Source organism: Stegostoma tigrinum, chromosome 25 (assembly GCF_030684315.1).
Source record: "Stegostoma tigrinum isolate sSteTig4 chromosome 25, sSteTig4.hap1, whole genome shotgun sequence".
Taxonomy (NCBI): Eukaryota; Metazoa; Chordata; class Chondrichthyes; order Orectolobiformes; family Stegostomatidae; genus Stegostoma; species Stegostoma tigrinum.
In genome coordinates this window covers 12,673,937-12,699,234 of record NC_081378.1, presented here as the reverse complement: position 1 = coordinate 12,699,234, position 25,298 = coordinate 12,673,937, and the positions used below count along the sequence as shown (strand labels likewise).

At 44.3% G+C, this 25,298-nt stretch overlaps 1 protein-coding gene across 1 annotated transcript in view; it reads left to right on the top strand.

Annotated features, from left to right (window-relative positions):
• Window positions 1-25,298, top strand: part of podxl (podocalyxin-like) — a 155,861-nt gene that overhangs the window by 70,274 nt on the left and 60,289 nt on the right. Inside the window, exon 2 of the mRNA XM_048554169.2 lies at window positions 20,842-21,273. Within this exon, the coding sequence (XP_048410126.1) occupies window positions 20,842-21,273 (432 nt within the window). The remainder of the gene's footprint in view (window positions 1-20,841; window positions 21,274-25,298) is intronic.

Here is a 25,298-nt window from a genome sequence, read left to right as displayed (position 1 = left end):
ATTTCTTTGAGCATTTTAGATGCGCAAAAACAGGTTCCATAGCCATTGCAAGAATTTCCCTGCAATTTTTATTTAAAAATGAGTATTGTGAGTGTGCTGGGCACCCTCTCTTCGCTTACACCAGGCACTGAGTGTCCTAAGCAGGGGTCCTCAAAAGGGAGCAATGCTTTCTGTCTTTGAAGTTTTTGGAGGTGCCAGGAGTGTGTTCCCCATATGGGTGCCTTAACAACATACTGTGCCGTCTCTCACCCCCCCACCTTAGAATGTAAGAGTGCCAGTCCTTATTGTCATTTTTGTGAACATTTCATTAAGAATAGAGATTTTGGAAATGGGGAAGGAAAGATTTTGTTTTTGATTCAAGGGAGTTGTTGAAGGTGTGAGGTCCCTAGGTGAACCCACACAAGAAATCTATCCAGTGAGAGTTCGCAACACCAGCCTGGATCATCACCCAGCTGATTTCCTGCTTCTTCTACTAACTGTAGCAGAACACCCGTATTTTCTCTGAAATGAGTTCCAAACCTGTTCAAAAGAGGTCGCAGCCTCCCACTTAGACTTTTGACAATTAGTTGGGGCCAGTTCTCCAACATTATTCCCGTTTGCACATTAGCCCCCACCCCTACCACTACCATTTGTGTTTTTAATGTCATGCAAGATGTTCGATCAAGTTGAAGAAAATCCCTTAGTCTATATTATCTTCTGCACCCAAATGGAAGACCAAACAGCTGTATTCATTTGGTACCTTTGTTGGATACCGTCCTAAGGCATTTATAAGAGCATTTTTAAACAAAATTTGGCGCTGACCGTGCAATGAAACTTGAAGGTGTCAAAAATGTTGGGCAAAGATGTAATCAATGAGGCATATCTTAAAGAAGAAACAATGGGCAATGAGCAACAGAGGTTTAGAGAGAGAAGTTCAGAGTTTAGGCCTGGTGGAGGGGAACACACCACTGCCAATGGTGGGGTGGTTAATGTTGGGAATTGCATCCTAGGCCGGGATTGAAGTAATGCGGAAGTCTTGGAGGAGTGTCAGACTGGACGAGGTTACAGAGATAGAAACAGGAGGCGTTGCAAATGGAAGGTTTGAATGCATGGATAAGAACTCTAACATCGCGGGTTTGGTTCCTGACCTGGAAATGTCAACCAGCAGGCACAGGGCTGATGGACAAATAGGAATTAAATTGGGCTGTGGGGCAGCAGAGCTTTTGGATAAGCTTTGCTTCTAAAGTGTGCAACAAGGTGGAAGAATATTCTGATGTTCGCTTTTATTTTCTTTCTTTTTAAAAAACACCACAAGTAACAGTAACAGAAGGAAACGTTTATGTTGGACAGAGCTGGTTTCCTCCATTTTCCTTCCTGTTTCAATGGGAAAAGTTATTATAGGTTGGATCTGTTTCAGTCATCTGGCATCCTGTGCACTCTGCCAGGCATATCCACATGAGGTAAAGTTTCTGTTTTATGTGAACGCAAGACAGCGACTGAGAGCTTTATATTCCACACTGGTCACCATGACACCCTACATGTAAACTTGGCAGATGAAAAGAGGCGGGGAAACATGCAGTAAATGTTACATTTAAATGATGCCAGAAACTCAGGGAATCGCTTTCTCCATGTGAGCAGCCAAGATAAGAGCTGGCCGAGGAACACTAAGAACTATCTCGCGTTGTACACAAAGAGCTGGGGCTTATCTCTCCCAAAGTCTCCTTGGGAAACACTGCATTCCCCAGTGTAATACTGAGCACAGTGTTTTCATTTATCCTGAGCTCTAATACACACGTTGCCTGTAGCTCTATGACCTCCACTTTCAACCTTTTTGTTGGTAGTCAACATTTAACATTGCAGTCCAAGCTATAACAGTAAATACAATGGTAAGTACTGATTGTTCATCAGCCCTACCCAGGTCTTCCACTACTGCAACCCCCAACACACCTGTACACCGACACTGCGCACAGATGCAGACACACAGACAGACACAGGCACAGACAGAGACACACATCCCTGACCTCTCCAATCTCCCTGTTCCCTCCTTTTCAAGGTGCTGAGGTAGATTAGCAACTTCATGCCCCACTGTAAAAGGAAGGAACTTGCATTGATGTGACTGCCTTTCACAACCACAGCATGTCCCAGAGTGCTTCACAGTTGATAAAGTATGTTTGAAGTTGAGTTGTCATAGTGATGTAGGCAATGCACAAGGCTTCCACAAACAGAAATACTCTAATGAATAGTTTTTTTTCCAGATGTATCAGTTTTGGAAGAATAATGGCTAGGACTCTGGGGGATCTCCCAACTCCTCTTTAACTAGTGCTGAGAGTTACTGTAAGAACAGACGTACATAGAAATTAATGAGGGGTATGTCCCTCCAGCATTTAATGCAATCATGACTAAAATGATTATAATTCTTAATTTCCTGTCTACCATTTGATTCTGTCATCAATCATGAACCTAGCCAAATCTACCATAAAAACAATCAACGATCTGGGCTCCACTGCTTTCTGGGGAAGAGAATTCCTACAACGCTCGGGGGGGAAAGAAAGTTCTCATCTCCATTTTAAACAGAAAGCCCCTGATATTTTTAAGCAATTCCCCCTAGTTTCAGTCACTTGCACAAGAGCAAGCATCTTCTCAGCATGCACACTATTAATTCCACTGAGGATCTTTAAAGTTTCAATAAGATCATCTCTCATTCTGCAAAAGTCCAATGGATACCATGTGTTCAATATTCACAGAGAGGGTGGTTTGTATGTGGAATCAACTTCCAGAGGAAGTGGCAGATGTGGGTACAGTTACAATATATAAAAGACATTTGGATAACTACATGAATAGGAAATGTTTGGAGGGATATGGGCCAGAAGCAGGCAGGTTTAGTTTTGGAGATAATGGGAACTGCAGATGCTGGAGATTCCAAGATAATAAAATGTGAGGCTGGATGAACACAGCAGGCCAAGCAGCATCTCAGGAGCACAAAAGCTGACGTTTCGGGCCTAGACCCTTCATCAGAGAGGGGGATGGGGGGAGGGAACTGGAATAAATAGGGAGAGAGGGGGAGGCGGACCGAAGATGGAGAGTAAAGAAGATAGGTGGAGAGGGTGTAGGTGGGGAGGTAGGGAGGGGATAGGTCAGTCCAGGGAAGACGGACAGGTCAAGGAGGTGGGATGAGGTTAGTAGGTAGCTGGGGGTGCGGCTTGGGGTGGGAGGAAGGGATGGGTGAGAGGAAGAACCGGTTAGGGAGGCAGAGACAGGATGGACTGGTTTTGGGATGCAGTGGGTGGGGGGGAAGAGCTGGGCTGGTTGTGTGGTGCAGTGGGGGGAGGGGATGCACTGGGCTGGTTTAGGGATGCAGTAGGGGAAGGGGAGATTTTGAAACTGGTGAAGTCCACATTGATACCATATGGCTGCAGGGTTCCCAGGCGGAATATGAGTTGCTGTTCCTGCAACCTTCGGGTGGCATCATTGTGGCAGTGCAGGAGGCCCATGATGGACATGTCATCTAGAGAATGGGAGGGGGAGTGGAAATGGTTTGCGACTGGGAGAGTTTTGGATTATGTTCGGCATGGACTGGTTGGACCGAAGTCTGTTTCCATGCTGTATGACTCGGAGTGTGACTATATCTGTGGTCCACTTCCATCCAGGAGTGTGGTATTGACATCATTTGACTGATCCTTCAGGAAATAAGGTAGACCTGTGAAAAGAAAAACAACAATGCAATGAAAACAAATATCCAGCACTACCATACACATCTGTTGTTATCGTCTGTATCCAAAAACCGGTCAATTTTTGTCAAATGTATACTCAACAATTCCTGATTTAAAAACCTTCTTGTACAGAGAATTCCAAAGATTAACACACCTTCTGAGTCGGGGGGGGGGGACTCCTCATTGCTGTTCTAAGTGACCAGTTCTTTATTCCGAGATTCTGATTCTTCGTTCTTGGTTTGCCAGCAAGAGAAAATGTTGCTTCAGCAACTAGCCTTTTAGATACCTGAAGAGTTATATATATTTTGGTGAGAGCACCCATTGTTCATCTAAATTTCAAAAACTGCAGCCTGTTCTACTTCATATCCCCCTGTAAGACAATCCTCTCATTCCAGGAATCAACGTTGCTAGGCAACCTTCATTAAATTCTCACCAAGGCAAGTATGTCACTCTTTGGTTAAAGAGACCAAAACCATAAAACCCAAAAGATCTCTGGATGCTGTAAATCAGGAACAAAAACAAGCTGCTGGAAAAGCTCAGCAGGTCTGGCAGCATCTGTGAAGGGGAAAAAAAAATTGAGTTGACGTTTTGGGTCCAGTGACCCTTCCTTAGCTCTAAGGAAGGGTCACCAGACCCAAACCATTAACTCTGACTTTTTTCTTCACAGATGCTGCCAGACCTGCTGAGCTTTTCCAGCAACTCCTGTTTTTGAGGTCAAAACCATACCGAAGGTGAAGATTTACCGAAGCTCACTCTTTTATACCAAAATCTCTTGTAAAAATTGCCTGCTGCACCTGCATGTTTGTGATTTATAAACATGGACACGCAACGTTGATATGTTGTAAAATCGAAGCAAGACCGGGTTAATTGGGACCTCGAGTTAGCTCCCACATTCATTGGGATCAAGCTTAATATCCTCATCCTGCTCTCCCTACCCCCATATCCCTTGATTTCTTTAGTCACAAGAGCTATATCCATGAAAACAGTGTTTAGGCCTCAACTATTTTCTCTGGCAGTGAATTCCAAAAGCTGTGCACTCTGTGGGTGAAGAAATTTCTCTTCATTGCAGTTCCAAAAGATTAGCCCCTCATCCTTAAACTATGACCAGTGGTTCCGTACTCCACCTCCGGGAGCATTCTTCCTGCATCTAATCTGTATAGTCCTGTTAGAATTTTATAGATTACTGTGAGATGAGCCCACACCCCCACCCCATTCTCGTAACCCCAGTGAATATAATCTTTACTGACTCAATCTCTCCTCATATATCAGTCCTGCCATTCCTGGAATCAACCTTTGTTATATTCCCTCAAAAGCAAAAATGTCCCTCCACAGAGAAGGATGACCAACACCACTGGGAGTGGTGGCCACTACTAGATCTGTATCAACCTTCGAAAGTCAGTATTCCCTGGTATTGACAGAATACCATAGTGTCAGATGAGGGACAAACACTTCAACCTCACCTAACCTCCAATTCTTTGGATTCCTTGTCTTTCCCCCCAAATCCAGCCCCTAATGGGATCCTGCAGACCATGTATAATTCAGCTCATGGAATCTGCAGCCATGAGTTCTTCAAAGCAAGAAAAATAGAGGAGGATGAGAATGAACTGAGCTTCAGAAGCTAAAATAACTCTAGGTAAGGATTGAAAAGCCTTACAAACTACGGTGTCCATTCCCTCTGGTGGTTATATTTGAGCCGTACTTGGTTCTCTTCCATAGTTGAGATAGAGAACTCACCGAGGCTTTGCACTGAAGTTCCTTTTTAGCAGTACATGGTGTTACATGTTTGAGCTCTAAGGCCAGGCTTACCCGGACACCACATAAATTTCAGTATCTTTTTACAATCGAAATTCATCACTAAGAGACAAAGCAGTTCTGGTGAAATAAAAGTGTCACAGCAGAGTCAAAGCCACATTTATTATTGTTTATTGGATCAGCCAGCATTCTATTCACAAACATCAGCCATTACAGTTTATGACTTTTCCCAATCATTTGCAATTGTAACTTCAATTGTTGATAAAACAAAAGGAAGACTTTATGCACAGCATTTTTCACAATCACGAAATATTTCAAAATGCTCTGCAGCCAATTAAATATTTTTTGAAGCACAGTCACTATTGTGATGTAGGAAAAGGAGCAACAAATTTGTACACAGCGACTCTCAAACAGCAATGTGAATAGGACCAGATAAACAGTTTTTATGATGTTAATTGAGGGATTAAACTCTGGCCAGGCAACGGAGAGAACTCTCAGTTTCACGTCACGTTACTCTGAAGAGTCATTTCAACTCGACGTTAGCTTGCTGTCTCTCCAGGGATGTTGCCTGACCGGCTGTGATTTCCAGTATTTTTCTTTTGGTTTTCAGTATAGTTCCAGCAGTAATTTGCTCCTACAGCAGAGAGAATTCCTTTGCTCTTTGAAATAGCCATGGGATCTCTTACCGTCACTCAAAGAGACTTATGGGACCTCAAACAGGTTTAATGCCCCTTCTGAAAGATAGCACCATCTCTGTACTGTACTGGAACGTTGAATGGACTTTCATTTATATAGCTTCTTTCACCACCTCAGGATGCCCTGAATGCATAACAGCCAACCTTGGAAGTGTGTTCTCTGTTATGGAGTGATCCCACTAAAATGCCAATGGACTAACCTCCTCCCAAGCTATACACAGCTGAGGTTACAGAAGATGTAGCCACCAGCCAGAGATCCCACCCCTTCATGTTCACAGTCACATGTGAAGAGCTAGAGCATCATTTTTGGAATCTACTGGGTTAAATAGTATAATTTAAGCTATTATGGAGGCTGTGTCTGCCGGGATGGGTGTGCAGCATGCCATTTCCTAAGCTATTATTCTAAATTTCCTTTCAACTAAAAATAACTGGAGCAAATTCAATTTATTTTAACTTTTTTAGCAAGTAGCTCTAAGAAGCACAATACCAACTATCCGGATGTCAAACAAGTCAATTCTTAATAAGCATTGAACCTATTTTCTTTGACAGTTTCCTACAATGATTTGAGAGTTGGGATATGGAGCGAGTTCATCTCCAGAGATTTGACTGAAAATTATATCCACCTTGCTCTCAACAAAGTAATAACTGCAATGATTAAAAGCACCGAAAATGAAAAGCCTATCACTTGTAGAATCGTAGATAATGGCAGCGCAGGAGGGTTAACTCGTTCGGCACATTATGCCTGTATTAGTTTATTCAAAGAGTCCTTGTGCTTATCCCACCACCCGGCTCTTTTGTCTGTCATCCGTAAGTTTCTCTGTGTCAAGCGCAGGTTCAAACCATTTAAATTATTTCAGGAATCAGCTTCATCACTACTTCAACCAGTAAGTTACAGATCCTGACTCTTCTTAGTTGGGGGGAAAAATCACTTGTTACATTTCCCAATTGGACTTTTCACCAAGGTTATCAAACTATGACTTTTAGCCACCAAGAATAGTATTTCAGCATCTGATCTCTCAATGTCTCACCTTATTTTGAAGATATCCATTTGGCCACCTCTTGACCTTCTGGGCAGAAGTGTCCAGTCTCTTCTAGCCTCCACTTGCAATGGATTTCCCTTGTTCCTTAGTAATGTTTTGGTCAATCTTCTTTGCACAACTTTTCTAAAAAGATCTTTCCTAAAAAGAGTTTTTCTTTTATTCACTCGTGGGACATGGGTGTTGCTGGTTGGGCCAATATTTGTTGCCCTTGTGGAAGTGGTGGTAAGTTGCCTTCTTGAACTGCTGCAGTCCACATGCTATAGGTTGACCCCTAATGCATTTGGGGATGGATGTCCATGATTTTGATTCACTGATAGTGAAGAAACAGCAGGGCTTCCAGTTAAAGTGAGAGAGAGAGGAAAAAAATAGCACTGTGAAGCAGCCTCACTGATACTGTCCAACATCCCCTGATTGCTACAGCATCAAAACTCCAAGTGCCATCGTAACGCACACCATGGTTTGCTGAAATCCTTCCTTTGTTTTCTCACCCTAACCCTAACCCTGCCTGGTTAGGGGAAGGGGCCACCATGCGGATGGTAACGTCTGATACTCAGGACAGGAGCCATGGTGAAGCTGCTTATGAAGAAACTTGGCTCCCAAAGTATAAATGACCTCACGATTCAGATTGGGACAGAAACCACAAAATTTCAAATGATCAACTGTGGCAAAACAAAAGGAAATATTTTGGATTGTGACTGGGCAGTTAAATGAAGGAGGAAGCTAAATCAGTCAATAGCCAGATTGCTGGAAACACAGGAATATAGAAAATAGGAGCAGGAATGGGCCTTTCAATATGATCGTGGCTGTTCATCCAACTCAGACCCCTGTTCCCACTTTTTCCATACATTCTTTGACCCCTTGAGCCCTAAGAGCTGTATGTGTCTCCTTCTTAAAAACATGCAATAATTGGCCCCAACTGCTTTCCATGCCAGAGAATTCCACAGACTTAACACAAATGTCTCTGGCTAAAGACATTTCTCCTGTCAGTTCTACCCCATATCCTTTGATGGTGAAAGTGAGTGATAAAGATGACAAGCTCAAATCCATCAGAGCAGCATAGCAAAGAGCATTTCCTTGATGCCGAGGTGAACTTCCTCTTCGGAGGAAAAAAACAAAAATTTCTGGCACCTGGAGACATCCCCACACAATGTGAAGAGGAAGAAAGCTTGGGTGGAGAATGTAAAGAAGAATCTTTGAAGCTATGAAGCCACAAGAGGATTGTCGGAAGCATCTTGACTCCAATTTCAAAAAAGAAGTCAAAGACTGAGCCAGAATAAAAGTGGTTCCATCGCACTGTAACCCAGGACCAGCAATGACTCCGTTTGACAGCAGTACATGAAGGCACTAATCCTATAGAGGCAGTTCAGGGCGACCTATTTGAGTGCTGCAGCCCTTTCAGAACAGGAACTTGAAGGGTGAAGGTAGGATTTTAATTGAGAGCAAGGCTGCAGCATGAATAAAACCCCCCTCAAGTGGTAAAGGCTCTCCTGTGATGAGACTAGGTGTGATTTGGCAAGTTAATTTGGCCCAAGAAGACACAAGAATGACAATGCTGAGGTAGTAAGAACTGCTGATGCTGGAGACAGAGATAAGTGTGGAGTTAGAGGAACACAGCAGGCCAGGCAGCGTCAGAGGAGCAGGAAAACTGATGTTTTTGGGTTGGGACCCTTCTTCAGAAATGTCTGGCATCTGGTGACTAAGAAGGAAACACAAAGGTAGTGGGATGCTCTCCCCCAATGCACCAGTTGCCTCTGTCCATCTAGAAGGCTGGGTTCACAAGGTTCAAAGGTGCTACCAGAGAGTCATAGAGTTGCATAGCACAGAAACAGACCCTTTGGTCCAAACCATCCATGCCTACCAAATATCCTAAATTAATCCAGTCCCATTTGCCGGCCTTTGGCCCATATCCCTCTAAACCCTTCAAATCATGTACTATCCAGATGCCTTTTAAATGGTGTAATCATAGCCGCCTCCACCATCCACTGGCAGTTCATCTCACACACACACACACACACACACACACACACACACACACACCTCTCTGTGTGAAAATGCTGTCCTCTTATGTCCCTTTCTCTCCTCTCACCTGAAACCTATGCCCTCTCGCTTTTGACTCCACTACCCTGGGAAAAAGACTTTGGTTATTCACCCTATCCATGCCACCCATGGTTGTATAAACTTCTATAAGGTCACCGCTCAGCCTCCAATGCTCCAGGGAAGATAGTCTTAGCGTATTCAGCCTCCCCCCATAGCTCAAACCTTCCAACTGCGGCAACGTCCCTATAAACCTTTTCTGCATCCTTTCAAATTTCACAACATCTTTCCTAAAGCAGGAAGACCAGAATTGAATGCAGTATTCCAAAAGTGGCCTAATCAATGCCCCGTGCAGCCACAACATGGCCCCCAACACCTGTACTCAATGCACTGACCAGTAAAGGCAATTGTATCAAATGCCTTCTTCACTATCCTGTCTACCTGTGACTATCTTCAAGGAGCTATGAACGTGCAGTCCAAGGACTTTTTGTTTGGCAATACTCCCCAGGACCTTAGTAAATTGCTGCAGTGGAGCTTAAAGTAGGTAAAGTGAAGATTTCCTTCATTTTCACTTGGCCGCTCCACACTATCATTGTATGCATTTCTCTGTTGGATTAATGATCAGATACTTGCAGGGTCAATGGCTGTTTAAAGAGTTCGGCAATATTATTATCACAGATGTATCCTGATTACAGAATTTTCTTTTGTTCCGACTGACAAAAACATGTTGCATAAAATGAAGTGTGTCTCAGGCCAGGCAGTCCCATATTTCCATTGACAGGTTGGAAACAACAAAGACAACATTTTTCATTCGTAGTCTTGTATTACTCCAAGCCATTTTCAATTATCCATGAAAGATGTGCTTGACTCTATATAAAACTTCACATAGTATCCTTGTGAAAGATGGCAACTAGTTCACACACAATAAGGTCACACAGCATTGTCAACATGGCTAGATTATCTTTTTATCAATTCTGAAGAAAGGTCACTGAACCCAAAACATTAACTCTGCTTTCTCTACATAGATGCTGTCAGACCTGCTGAGCACTTCCAGCAATTTCTGATTTTGCTTAAGATTTCTAGCATTTGCAGTTCTTTGGGTTTTATTTAATCAGCTTTGGTGGTTTGGGAACAAATACTGGCTCGAGCTCCCCTACACTTGAGTGGCATCTTGCATTCTCTTGTCTTGTCTTGGAGCTGCAGGTAAGGCCTTGATGCAACAGAGCATTAAAAAGCAGTTTGGAGCACTTCACTGCTGAGATTTTAATCCTTGAATCTGGGACATGATGTGATCCCACAATCTTCTGACTCAAAGATAACGATACTGCCAATTGAGCCAAAGCTTTAGCACCTCTTACTGCAGCTAGCTTCATCACTTAAGGCAATTATCTTTGAAGCAGAGGAAGGCAACTTAACTAATTTGCTGCATCCTTTTTTACTGCAAACTGTTGAGCAGTTAAATACCCAAAGGAGAGTAAGATGGGAGGGCCGGCATAGGTCCAATTACATTGGCATCAACTGGAAGTTCAGCAGGTCACATACATTTTACCCAACAATAGAATTGTCCTTCTGTTTTCTTTCTGATCCATTTTTATGAAAATGAATGGGTCAAGAGCCACAGATTTAACTTAGACTGACCAATTGTTTTCTCACAGTAATTTATGGCCTTTTAGCAAAGTCATGGAAATGTGTCCTTTGACATAATGCGACTCATGGGATTGGCCAAGATAACAAAGTGTGAAGCTGGATGAACACAGCAGGCCAAGCAGCATCTCAGGAGCACAAAAGCTGACGTTTCGGGCCTAGACCCTGCATCAGAGAGGGTTCTGGAATAAATAGGGAGAGAGGAGGAGGCAGACCAAAGATGGAGAGAAAAGAAGATAGGTGGAGAGGAGAGTATAGGTGGGGAAGTAGGGAGGGGATTGGTCAGTCCAGGAAAGACAGACAGGTCAAGGAGGTGGGATGAGGTTAGTAGGTAGGTGATGGAGGTACGGCTTGAGGTGGGAGGAAGTGATAGGTGAGAGGAAGAACAGGTTAGGCAGGCGGGGATGAGCTGGGCTGTTTTTGGGATGCAGTGGGGGGAGGGATCGAGCTGGGCTGGTTTTGTAATGCAGTGGGGGGAGGGGACGAGCTGGGCTGGTTTTGGGATGCAGTGGGGAGAGGGGAGATTTTGAAGCTAGTGAAGTCCACATTGATACCATTGGGCTGTAGGGTTCCCAAGCAGAATATGAGTTGCTGTTCCTGCAACCTTCGGGTGGCATCATTGTGGCACTGCAGGAGGCCCATGATGGACATGTCATCTAAAGAATGGGAGGGGGAGTTGAAATGGTTTGCGACTGGGAGGTGCAGATGTTTATTGCGAACCGAGCGGAGGTGTTCTGCAAAGCGGTCCCCAAGCCTCCGCTTGGTTTCCCCAATGTAGAGGAAGCCACGCCAGGTACAATGGATACAGTATACCACATTGGCAGATGTGCAGGTGAACGTCTGCTTAATATGGTCGGTCATCTAGGGGCCTGGGATGGGGGTGAGGGAGGAGGTGTGGGGGCAAGTGTAGCACTTCCTGCGGTTACAGGGGAAGGTGCCAGGTGTGGTGGGGTTGGAGGGGAAATGTATTCGCTGTACCCGGTGTGGCTACCTCTACATTGGGGAAACCAAGCGGAGGCTTGGGGACCACTTTGCAGAACACCTCCGCTCGGTTCGCAATAAACAACTGCACCTCCCAGTCGCGAACCATTTTAACTCTCCCTCCCATTCCTCAGACGATATGTCCATCATGGGCCTCCTGCAGTGCCACAATGATGCCACCCGAAGGTTGCAATAACTCATTCCGCTTGGGAACCCTGCAGCCCAATGGTATCAATGTGGACTTCACTAGCTTCAAAATCTTCCCTCCCCCCACTGCATCCCAAAACCAGACCAGTTTGTTCCCTCCCTCCACTGCATCACTAAACCAGCCCAGCTCGTCCCCACCTGCATAACCTGTTCTTCCTCTCACCTTTCCCCTCCTCCCACCTCAAGCTGCACCTCCATTTCCCACCTACGAACCTCATCCCACTTCCTTGGCCTGTTCATTTTCCCTGGACTGACCTATCCCCTCCCTACCTGCCCACCTATATTCTCCTCTCCACCTATCTTCTTTTCTCTCCATCTTCGGTCCGCCTCCCCCTCTCTCCCTATTTATCCCAGAACCCTCTCCCCATCGCCCTCTCTGATGAAGGGTCTAGGCCCGAAACGTCAGCTTTTGTGGTCCTGAGATGCTGCTGGGCCTGCTGTGTTCATCCAGCTTCACACTTTGTTATCTTGGATTCTCCAGCATCTGCAGTTCCCATTATCTCATGGGATTGGCGTTTTGTTTGTATTGATGAAGCAAATGCAACATTCATGATGCATCTGCAATGATGAATCATTGCCACTCAAGCACCTAACAAGCCTAAGGGTTTATTGAGAGATAGTAAGAGGTAACAGTGTGGGGAGCTGGATAAACACAGCAGGCCAGGCAGCATCAGAGGAGCAGGAAAGCTGACATTTCAGGTTGGCACCCTAATGGTTTATTGATCTAGATTTAGAAGGCCCTCCATTTGCTGTTAAGGTCAATTACTGCGAATCAGGAGATGATTTTTTAGTGTGGGAGAATGCCTCCATTATATAAAACCTCTTGACATACAATGTATTAGTACAGAATTGCCAATCTATTCATTTATTTCATTTATAGAACAGTTGGAAGTTGCAACAATGGATTTGATTTCATTTATTATTGTCACGTTTACTAAGATACAGTGAAAAGTGTTGTTTTGCATGCTAACAAGACAAATTAAACCTTCCATCAGAGTAATAGAATAGAATGCAGAATATAGTGTGACAGGTGCAGAGAAAGATTAATTCTAATATGAAAGGTTCGTTCATAAGTCATATAACATCGAGGAAGAGGCTGTTGTTAAATCTTTTGGTATGTATTTTCAAACTTTTGTATCTTCTGCCCAATAGAAGAGGATGGAAGAGAGCATAACTGGGGTGGGAGGGGTCCTTGATTCTGTTGGCTACTTCCCCGAGGTAGCAGGAAGTGGAAATGGAGTCAATGGAAGAAAGGCTGGTTTTAGTGTAAGCATTAAAACATCAGGTAAGTAAATGGAGTTGCGTGACAGATCAGTTCAGACCTAATTGTGTGGGAGAGGAGTCTTAGTCAAATAGACTACACCCATACTATTTTTGTATGGGGTTTACACTCCTCTGATCAACATTTTAACAAGAAAACAATTTGTCTTACTTTGAAGTTATGCTACTTGATGCCTGTGGGACAAAAGAAGAATTGCAGTTCAATCACAAAGCAGGCTTGAGGGGCTAAATGGTCTCCTTTTGATTCCTATTGTCCTTAGATATTGAACTAGTGAAACTTCGACTTTCAATTTCCTGTACATACACCGGTAGACAATGGTGCAGGTTATGAAAGATCCATGTAAATTGGTTTGTGTGTTACCATCAAGAGCTGGGTCAGATAGCAATATTCAGTAACAAGAGTGAGGGTGGGTCGTGGTCTGTAACAAATCATTGTCTCTAAGCTTTGGTCACTCCAATTGGTGGGAAATGGTGAGAAATACAATACTGGCTGATTAGCTAATTTCCTGCCCTTACTATTATGAAACTCATCAGTGCAAATTAGAATGGACAACACAAAAGCCCTCCTGGTGTCACATCAAACTGCTAAAAGATCCATGTGGATGTACAAGATGGCGATCAAATCAGGAATGCACCAGAACCTGAAAGGAACTCTATGATGAAATTTGCAAAACGGCGTTGTTAGGCATTTAAGAAATCCAATAACTGTTTAGGTTATTCCATAAAGTAGGTGCATGCAAATTGGGATTCAGTGGCCTGAATGGACTCCTCTTTTGACATAAAGTCTCAGAGAAATATCCTATAGGGATCGGAGTGATATAAACTATGGTGAGATTTGTGGCAGCAACAGTCAAGAACTCCAGTGAAATCAGACTCTATGTCAGGAGTGACTCGCTGTATCTTTTATACTTTAGCCAAACAATATGGCGGATTTCTTGCTAGGCAGTGGCAAATTGCCAAATAAGAGGGTTATAGCTTCTTAAACACCTTATTAATGCTCAGCTTCCCCTCTTACCAAGCAAGCTAGACATTGAGAATTCTTGACATGGAAATCAGACTGGGTAGTTGCTAACTCCAGCTCTATACTGGCTGCAACCAGCTGTCATGTTGGACAACAGGCATGGACATTTCTGAGCATGCTTCATGGACAATGCAAGCTATGTCCAAAGACATGGCATATGATAACCTCTGTGAACCCTCGTGACACATTCCCAATTCACTTACTGTACACTTTGGTACTTCAATGCTGTACCAGAAATTATCACTGTAACATTGCAGTAAGGATACATGTACACAGACATGCACCCAGCTCAAGAACTGGACTAGGCTGTACCTCAAGCTCTTCACTTGCATTCTTAGCATTCCCTCACTTTGACTCTACCTCGTTGCTCACAACATTTCTGCTTTAAGTTGCCATTGTCTTTTTGCCTATTCCCTGCTCCCCCCACCCTCGCCAACCCCCTCAGCCATAACTGCTAGGCTTCTTGTTATTTATGTCTTGCCTTGCTGCTTGGTGCAAACACAAAGAGCCAGGAACTTGTCATCGTTTTCAGCAATAACCAGCCCAGACAAGGGTCCTGACTTTCCTGCACAGTATGTTGAGGGCAGAAACTGATACCAGTCTGGGAATGTGGACACAGTCATGCTTGGGATAGCCAGAGTTGGCATCTTTCCCACCCAATGGATGAAGAGCTGAATGTTGGACGGCCCACCACCCATCTTGTCTCTTTCTACCCTATTGTATGCTGTTGTCTTTCTGTATTGAGGGAGGGATGTATTACAAGAGACGAAAGTGGGTGGCACAGCTGATACTTTTAGTGCAGGTGGGCAGATGAACCGTGTGAGTGAGTCGACAGCACAGAAGGCGCGCAGGGTTAGTGATGTTGGGGTAAGTGAGAGTGAATGGGGAAGATGATACAGACAATAGTGAGAAAGTGGTAGAATATGAGTCTTAGTGGACTGAGTGTGAGGCTTCTAAAAGGAGATCGTGACTCTCATGTTTCTCATGCTGGAGGAATGGAGAAGGACATTGACCTTCTTCCTACGCTCTTATGGCATTCCCCCAGCTGGCTGAGATGCTTTCACCCTGGTGGCATCCCCTGACCAGGCTGGTGTTGTGGTCTTCACTGATGATGCTGGGAGGAAACAGTAAGCCCTGTATCTGTACCACCCTGTCCAGCAAGAACTCCAAGTCCCCATCTGGGACAAATTGTATTGGACTGATCCAGACTAACCATGCTGGTCCAGGTCCACAAAAGCTTGTAGGTAGCGTCAGAGTGAGAATTTCTCCACAAACCTTGATGCCACTCATCATTAACCAAAAAAATAGCCTCTAAGACTATGACATACTTTCATACCTGTAGTGGGTGATTTGCTGGTGGACAACAATAAAAGATGGTAATAAAATGTGAGGCTGGATGAACACAACAGACCCAGCAGCATCTCAGGAGCACAAAAGTTGATGTTTCGGGCCTAGACCCTTCATCAGAGAGGGGGATGGGGAGGGGGAACTGGAATAAATAGGGAGAGAGGGGGAGGCGGACCGAAGATGGAGAGAAAAGAAGATAGGTGGAGAGGAGAGTATAGGTGGGGAGGTGGGGAGGTGGGGAGGGGATAGGTCAGTCCAGGGAAGACGGACAGGTCAAGGAGGTGGGCCTCCCCCCACTGCACCACACAACCAGCCCAGCTCTTCCCCTCCACCCACTGCATCCCAAAACCAGTCCAACCTGTCTCTGTCTCCCTAACCTGTTCTTCCTCTCACCCATCCCTTCCTCCCACCCCAAGCTGCACCCCCATCTCCTACCTACTAACCTCATCCCACCTCCTTGACCTGTCCGTCTTCCCTGGACTAACCTATCCCCTCCCCACCTCCCCACCTATACTCTCCTCTCCACCTATCTTCTTTTCTCTCCATCTTCGGTCCGCCTCCCCCTCTCTCCGTATTTATTCCAGAACCCTGACCCCATCCCCCTCTCTGATGAAGGGTCTAGGCCCGAAGCGTCAGCTTTTGTGCTCCTGAGATGCTGCTTGGCCTGCTGTGTTCATCCAGCCTCACATTTTATTATCTTGGAATCTCCAGCATCTGCAGTTCCCATTATCACTAATAAAAGATGGTATGAGCGTTTACCCAGAGACCTCTTAAAGTAACAGTTTGCACAATTTGAGAAGCAATAAGCCCATTCATAAACCCTTTTAAGTCCTTTTAAGGATATGAATGAGGATTGTATAATGACACACTCGAAGAGCATAACCACGTTTTCCATATTTGCCTCAGTGAATTACAAATGTAAATCCAAAATTCAATTTTCAATGAAATGCTGGGAGGAGTTTCTCAAAGACAACACACAAACTCTGCACCTCCTATAATCTGGCCCATCTTCACCACTTTGCCGCTGCTCCTCTGCTGCCAATGCTATTTGCTCCTCTTTCCTCACCCTGTGTGCTCTCTCTCCCAGTTCCTCCTGATTTCCTAGGGCTAGAGATGCCTAGACTGGAGTCAGAGGCTGGGATGCAATGATCCAGTTTCCAGTTCACACGGCATCATTTTGGACATCCTGCACACACTTTAAAAAAAAATGACCTTGTACTAATCGGGTGTGTCCAAAGTTCAATACTGAAACCAAACATGGAAATCCTTGTCACTGATGGAGATTTTTATGATGGGCTTGGTGCCTCGGTCTGCCAGATTCAGCTCACTATGGGTGCCAGCAAATCCTGTGCCTGGAGTGAGCCCACCAACACTCCCAGCTTGCCAGGACAGAAGCACTGACAACGTGTCCCCTTTTTGTTGACTTGCCTCCCTGACATCCAACTGCGTTTCTTCTACCAATAAAATATCAGATTCAATGTCGACCCAGGGTTTCTCAGCAATTCTGAACTCATAGATGCCCATCTCAATGTATCCCAGCTATTAATGACTGAGAAAGACATTAATGGTTATCCTTAAACCACTATTTAAACCAATCATTTAATTAACAACATTAAAACGTTACAATCTTTCCCTGTGCCTGTTCAGCAAACATACTGTGTAGAAATTAAATAACTATTTCTATTTGATACTGTGACTTCAAGCCCCATTCCAGAGTGTGCAGACTAGGCTAAAAGTTTTACTGCAATAATGAGGGACTGCTGCCCTGTCAGAGGTACTGTCTTTCCAATGAAACATTAAGCCCCTTCTCCCCTCTCGGGTGAATATGAAAGTTTGCGTAAGAATATTTTATGAAGAACACAGTCATTTGGCCAGTTAGCTCAGGTCACTGGATAGCTGCATTCAAAAGCAGAGAGATGTCAACAGTGGAGGTTTAAACCTTGTATCAGCTAAAGTCACCATGAAGGTCCCACCTTCTCAACCACACCTCACGGTGACCCTCAGGTTAAGCTCATCACCAGTCCACCCTCTTTAATGAGACAGCAGGCCTATAGTCCTGATTCACAGTATCTCTACAGTATGGAAGCAGGCCTTTCAGCCCATCAAGTCCATACAAACCGTCCTAAGAGTGACCTGCTCAGACCCAACTCCCTACCCCTACATTTCCCATGGCGAACGCACCAAGCCTGCACATCCCTGGACACGATGGGCAATTTAGCGTGGTCAATTCACCTTTGGATTGTGGGAGGAAACCATCACAGTCTTGGGGGAGACGTGCAAACTTCCACTCACGTGGAATTAAACCTGGATCCCTGGCACTGTGAAGCAGTAGTGCTAACCACTGTGCCATCCCCTCGGTCTATGGCACCTTTACCTTTATTGATATTTGGACCAGTACCACTAAGACAAATTATCCGGCCGTTTTTCTCAACGCTGTTCTTGGGATCCTGTTCTATGTAAATGAAGTTGCTGCATTTCCTAATGTTAAATAAATAATTGTACTTCAATAAATGCCTGAAGATCATTGAAATGTGCTGTATAAATCCTTGATTTGTCTAATTTGTTCTAAGACACTTCAGATTCAGAGGAGTTCATTCACAGATGGGAACTCAACATTTTGAGACCAGTCAGTAAGACATTTTGAATAGAGGAACAGAAGTATGCCATTCAACCCCTCGAGCCTGCTCTGCCATTCAGTTAGATAGTGACTAATCTGTGGCCTAACTCCATATACCTGCCTTTGGCCCATAACCCTTAATACCTTGGCTTAACAAAAATGTAACTACCTCAGACATAAAGTTAACAACTGACCTGGCAAATGAAACAGGGAATCTCTTTAGACAGAATGGGAACTGTAGATGCTGGAGAATCCAAGATAACAAAGTATGGGGCTGGGTGAGCACAGCAGGCCAAGCAGCACCTTAGAAGCATGAAAGCTGACGTTTCGGGCTTGCACCAGTTATGCAGTGTCTGTTTTCAATCAGAATTCTCTGGCAGACCTCCTTCACAGGTCCTCTGGAATTTGCTGCTTTTTCTAGATGATCTGGAAGGTCCTAGTGTGCCGTTCTTGCTGCCAAAGAAGTTACACAGTTGATGCTTTGAAGAAACTGTGAAATGACCAGGGGAAAGGTTGCAGAAGAAATAGGGTCATTGGACAGGTGGATTGGAAATAGATTGTTTGTCCTTTGAGTATGTTTCACCATTGAATGAGATTGTAGGTTGCCTGGTTGTGATCTGAACTTTACTTTCCTGCCTGCCCTCGCATTACCCTTGATGTTTTTGTCTATCAAAAATCCAACTCTGCCTTGAAAAAGATTCAAAGACCCAACTTCCACTGCTTTCTGGGGAAGAGAACTCCACACATTAATGACTCTTTGAGAGAAAATGTTTCTCCCCATCACCATCACTTTCTTAAAAGAAAAATCGCTTATTCTAAAAATGGGTCTCTTATTTCTAGTGGTCTGCATAGAATTCTCCCAGTAATTCAGCCTGTCAAGTCCCCTCAGGATCTTGTATGGTTCAATGAGATTGTCTCTCACTCTTCTGAACTCCAGCTGGTTTAGACTCAAACTGCTTCATAAGATGTCCCCTTAATTCCACAAATGAGTTGTGTGAATTTTCTCAGAACTAATTTTAGTGCTAATTAATTCTAATTTCAGTTGTATCTTTTTTTTTCCAAATAAGGAGACCTAAACTGTACGGAGTATTCCTGCCCATTGCCACAAGTGAGATACAAAGCATACCTCGTATTCGTACTATACATTGAGCATTTCATTTGAAGCAGTACCTTATGGTTCACAAAAGGACTTCACTGACAATGACAGAAATGGGTCAAATGCATCTGTGCTAGCCCATCTCAGTTTGTGGTAAATTTAATTGACTGCACGTGGAAGGGAGATGGAGATGCTTTAATTGGTCTCAATACTTGGAAGATTTTGTAGTCTTTAGAATGAATGAAGGAGGTGAGAGATCTTACGACTTTTAAAGAAAAAAATAGGAGCAGGAGAAGGCTGTTCAGCCCTCCAGCCTGCTCTGCCATTCAGTAGGATCATGACTGATCTGGCATTACACTCATCCACTATTCTTCCCTTTTCCCGAAATCCTCGATTCCACTACTGATCAAGAATCTATCTCTCTCAGCCTTAAATATGCACAAAGACTCTACCCCCACAGCTTTCTGTAGCAAGGGGTTCCAAAGATTCTCAACTCATTGAGAGAAGAAATTCCTCCTCATCTCAGTCTTAAATTGGCATCCCTTTATTCTGAAGCTATGCCCTTTGGTCCTAGACACTCCCATGAGGGGAAACATCTTCTCCGCATTTATCCTGTCAAGCCCCTCGAGAATCCTATATGTTTCGATGAGATCATGTCTCATTCTTTTGAACTCCAGTGGAAAGGAAGGGAGGCAAAAAGTGGGTAACTATAGTCTGATTAGCCTGTCATCTACTGTTGGAAGAGCCTTCGAATCACCTATTAAGGAAATGATAAAGGAACATTTGGAAAATCATAATCCAAGCAAGCACAGTCAGCGTGGCTTTCTGGAATGGTAATTGTTTCTGACTAATTTATTAGAGTTTTTGGAGGAAGTCACAACCAGAGTGGATGGAGGGGAGCCAATAGATGTATTGTATTTGGCTTCCAGAAAGTAACTCACAAGAGTTTAAATCATAAGACAAGAGCCCATGCTACTGGAGGTAGTACATTGACATGGACAGAGAATGGGTTCATGGACAGGAAACAGCGAGTGGGGATAAAAGAGTCATTTTTCAGGTTGGTGACCCATGACCACAGGGTTTCGCAGGGATCAGCGCTGGGGTCACGACTGTTTATAATAAATATTCATGACTCCCCTAAATAAAACTAACAAACTGTTATCAGTACATCTCTCGATTCTGTTTCTCAATTGATATAGAACCATACCCAAATCAACCATCAATACAAGGGACAATGGGTAGGGGAGTATATCATCCAAAAAAAAGTCAGACATGAAAGCAAGACTCTTGTGGAGCCAAAAGCCTTCTGTCATCCTTGATCTCGGCCAAATAGATGATAAGATACAAGGTCTGATTAAGTAGTGGAGGATGCCTGATGGGGAAAATGCATAACCTTCTCTTCTTACTGTAATAACCTGACTCTCATTATTTCAACAGGTGCTTGGCCAACCACTTTTCTAGACCTCGTCACTGCAGAAAATTCAACAACTGTGTTTAAAGCGAACCATATCTCCAGTCTAACTACACAGATGGCTAGCTCATTCGCCAAGCAGTCAGATTTCAGCACTATGACACGAGTGACCAATAGCGTTATGACTTCTACTGAAAATGAGACAGGAAATCACATTGCGGCAACCAATCAATCCACAGCGACCTCAAGTACAGTCACTGCACCTACACCAACAACAAGTATGCAACAAAATAATCCAACTGATGTGTCAGCAGCAACAACAACCCAAGATCAGAAAAGCACCACAGCTGTTCAACCTAAAAATGCCACATCATCCTCTACTCTTCACCAAACTGACAGCACTGCCTCAACAACCCAAAACTCTACAACACAAGGCTCTACAAAAGCATCTAGTACTGGTAAGTAGGCTTGTAGAATCGTAAAGTGAAGAAGGAAGCAGTTCAATCCCTTCATGAACTATGAATATAGTATTCAGTTAGTCCCAATTCCCCAGCTGTATCCCTTTTGGCACTCGATTTCTGTTCCTTTTCAGGTTTATTTCCAATAGCCACATGAGCGGCACAGTGGCTCAGTGGTTAGCACTGCAGCCTCTCAGCACCAGGGACCCGGATTTGCTTCCACCCTCGGGTGACTGCCTGTGTGGAGTTTTCACATTCTCCCCGTGTCTGCATGGGTTTCCTCCGGGTGCTCCAGTTTCCTCCCACAGTCCAAAGTTGTGCAGGTTAGGTGGATTGGCCATGCTAAATTGCCCGTAGTGCCCAGGGATGTTTAGGTTAGGTGGGTTAGACATAGGGGAAATCAAAGGTAGGGGAATGGGTCTGGGCGGGATGCTCTTCAGAGGGGTGGTGGACTTGTTGGGCCGAATGGCCTGTTCCACACCGTAGGGATTCTATGAAAGCCTATACATTATTACTGAATCTGTTTTCAGCAACCATTCAGAACATCCATTCCAAATCATCACAGCTAGTTGTGGAAAATATAAATTCTTCTCATTTCCCTTCTAGTTTTTATTCAAGTAACTTAATTGTGTTTTCTATTGAATGTAGCAAAACCTTTCATAATATTGAACATCTCGCATTGATCATTGTAATTTATAATCATGGAATCCCTACAGTATAGAAGCAAGCCATTTAGCCCATTGAGTCCATGCTAACCTGCCAAAGAGCATTTGGCTCAGGCCCAACCCACCTCACCCCACCCCTGCAACCCTGTATTTTCCCATTCCTGGTCTCCCTATCCTGCACATTCCTAGACACAAGGAGCGATTTAGCATGGCCAATCCACCTCAGCTTTAGACTGTGGCAAGAAGCCAAAGCACCTGAAGGAAACCCAGACACAGATGCAGGAGAACATGCAAACTCCGCACTAGACAGTTGCCTGAGGCTGGAATCGAACCCAAGTCTCCGGCGCTGTGAGGCAGCAGTGCTAATCAGTGAGCCACCGTGCTGCCCGCATAATGGGCAGCAGAGGCAGCAGACTGATATAATGTGCTCTTTGTGCATGAACACAAACTTCATCCTCTCTAAATGAGTGCTATGGGCAAAAAGGGTACTGGAAGCCCCATGGAACTTTTTTGTTTTCTTTCATGAGGCATAGACACCTCTGGTAAGGCGGCCCTTATTGACCTGAAGAGCAGTTGAGAGAGGAGCACATGATGATGGGTCAGGAGCCACGTGTCAGCCAGATCAGCTGCTTAGCAGCTTTCTTTCCTAAAAGGACAATTTTGAACTGGATAATTTCATGATCATCAATACTGAGTCTGGCTTTTCAATTGCAGATTATTTTGTTTATTCGCTCATTGCATGTGAGCATTACTGGCTCTCCAAGCATACACCATCGTTCCTTAAATGCAAAATAACCATATTGCTGTCGATCTGGGGTCACAGTCCAGATGGTGGGAGTGGCTGGGGGCAGGATTCCTTCCCTTAAGGATGTTAGTGGTCGAGATGGGTTTTTCTGCCCAGCACCATTTAGTTATGTGATCCCCGTTAGCTTTCTCATTCCAGATTTTGTTTTTTTTTAATTCAAATTCACCATCTGCCATGGGGATAGGGTCAGCGATTGGGTCTGGTTGCAATGCACTTTGGAGGGGTCGGTGTCGATGGGCTGAATGGTCTACTTCCACATTGTAGGGATACTACGATCAGCCCAAGTCTTGAGAATATTAGCCTGGGCTTCTGGATTGCTTGCCCACTGGTGTTCTCCCTTAATGAAAAAGAATAAGAATACCTGGCAAATATTGTAAATCATTGATAACTACTTAAAGAGGGAGTGAATGCTTGTAGATGTAGTGCCAATCAAGTGGGCTGCTTTGGCCTAGATGGTGTCAAGCTTCTTATTCGAGCTGCACTCATCCAGGCAAGTGGGGTGTATTCCATCACACTCCTGACTTGTGCCTTGTAGATGATGGACAGGTTTTGAGGAGTCAGGAGGTGAGTTACTCGACATAGTATTCCAAGCTTCTGACCTGCTCTTGTAGCCACTGTGTTAATGTGGTGAGTCCAGTTGAGTTTCTGGTCAATGGTAACCCCCAGGAGATTTGGGATAGTGGGAGATTTGGTGATGGTAACGCCATTGAATGTCAAGGGGCGCTAGTTAGATTGTCTCTTATTGGTGATGGTCATAGCCTGGCATTTGTGTGGCGCGAATGTCACTTGCCACTTGTCAGCCCAAGTCTTATGAGCCAAGTTCAAATTGTTTCATGATATTTCAGAACAGGTTGATCAAAATATCTGCAATAACCTCAGAATTGTGCTCCCCACGTCAGTGGTTTAATAAGAAATTGTGTAGAATATATGAATTTTCATGTAAAAGAAGGAACAATTAATGAAGTCATCCTATAAACCTGTTTATCTTCAATACATTTGATCTCAATAGTTTGGCCTTTGTCACCTTCCAGAGCCCAGAGTAAAAAGAAAACAAAACTTGTATTTATACAGCCGTTTTCATGACCTCAGGAGATCCAGAAGAGTTTAATCACCAATTTATGAAATGTGGTCACTGCGTCAATGTAGGAAACGTACTCATGGGGAAACCTTCCATTCAGTGAGTTTCTGCCAACAGTAATGGGATAGTCTGCAAATGTTCTTCAACCTTGTATCCCTTACTGATTAAAAATCTGTCAACCTCAACCTCGAATATACTTAATGACTCCTCCTCTGCAGCATTCTGTGGTAAAGAATTCCACAAATTCCTATACCATGAGAAGAGAAATTCCTCATATTTGTCATAAAGATGCAATCCCTGATTCTGAAATTATTCCGTCTGGTCCTAGATGCTCTCATAAGAAAGAAACCACCTCTCTGCATCTAATGTGCCAAGTCCTCTAAGAATCTTGTATGCCCAATATGGTTGCCACTCACTTTTTCAAACTTAGAACATAGAACATAGAACATAGAACAGTACAGCACAGAACAGGCCCTTCAGCCCACAATGTTGTGCCGACCATTGATCCTCATGGATGCACCCTCAAATTTCTGTGACCATATGCATGTCCAGCAGTCTCTTAAATGACCCCAATGACCTTGCTTCCACAACTGCTGCTGGCAACGCATTCCATGCTCTCACAACTCTCTGCGTAAAGAACCTGCCTCTGACATCCCCTCTATACTTTCCACCAACCAGCTTAAAACTATGACCCCTCGTGCTAGCCATTTCTGCCCTGGGAAATAGTCTCTGGCTATCGACTCTATCTATGCCTCTCATTATCTTGTATACCTCAATTAGGTCCCCTCTCCTCCTCCTTTTCTCCAATGAAAAGAGACCGAGCTCAGTCAACCTCTCTTCATAAGATAAGCCCTCCAGTCCAGGCAGCATCCTGGTAAACCTCCTCTGAACCCTCTCCAAAGCATCCACATCTTTCCTATAATAGGGCGCCCAGAACTGGACGCAGTATTCCAAGTGCGGTCTAACCAAAGTTTTATAGAGCTGCAACAAGATCTCACGACTCTTAAACTCAATCCCCCTGTTAATGAAAGCCAAAACACCATATGCTTTCTTAACAACCCTGTCCACTTGGGTGGCCATTTTAAGGGATCTATGTATCTGCACACCAAGATCCCTCTGTTCCTCCACGCTGCCAAGAATCCTATCCTTAATCCTGTACTCAGTTTTCAAATTCGACCTTCCAAAATGCATCACCTCGCATTTATCCAGGTTGAACTCCATCTGCCACCTCTCAGCCCATCTCTGCATCCTGTCAATGTCCCGCTGCAGCCTACAACAGCCCTCTACACTGTCAACGACACCTCCGACCTTTGTGTCGTCTGCAAACTTGCTGACCCATCCTTCAATTCCCTCGTCCAAGTCATTAATAAAAATTACAAACAGTAGAGGCCCAAGGACAGAGCCCTGTGGAACCCCACTCACCACTGACTTCCAGGCAGAATATTTTCCTTCTACTACCACTCGCTGTCTTCTGTTG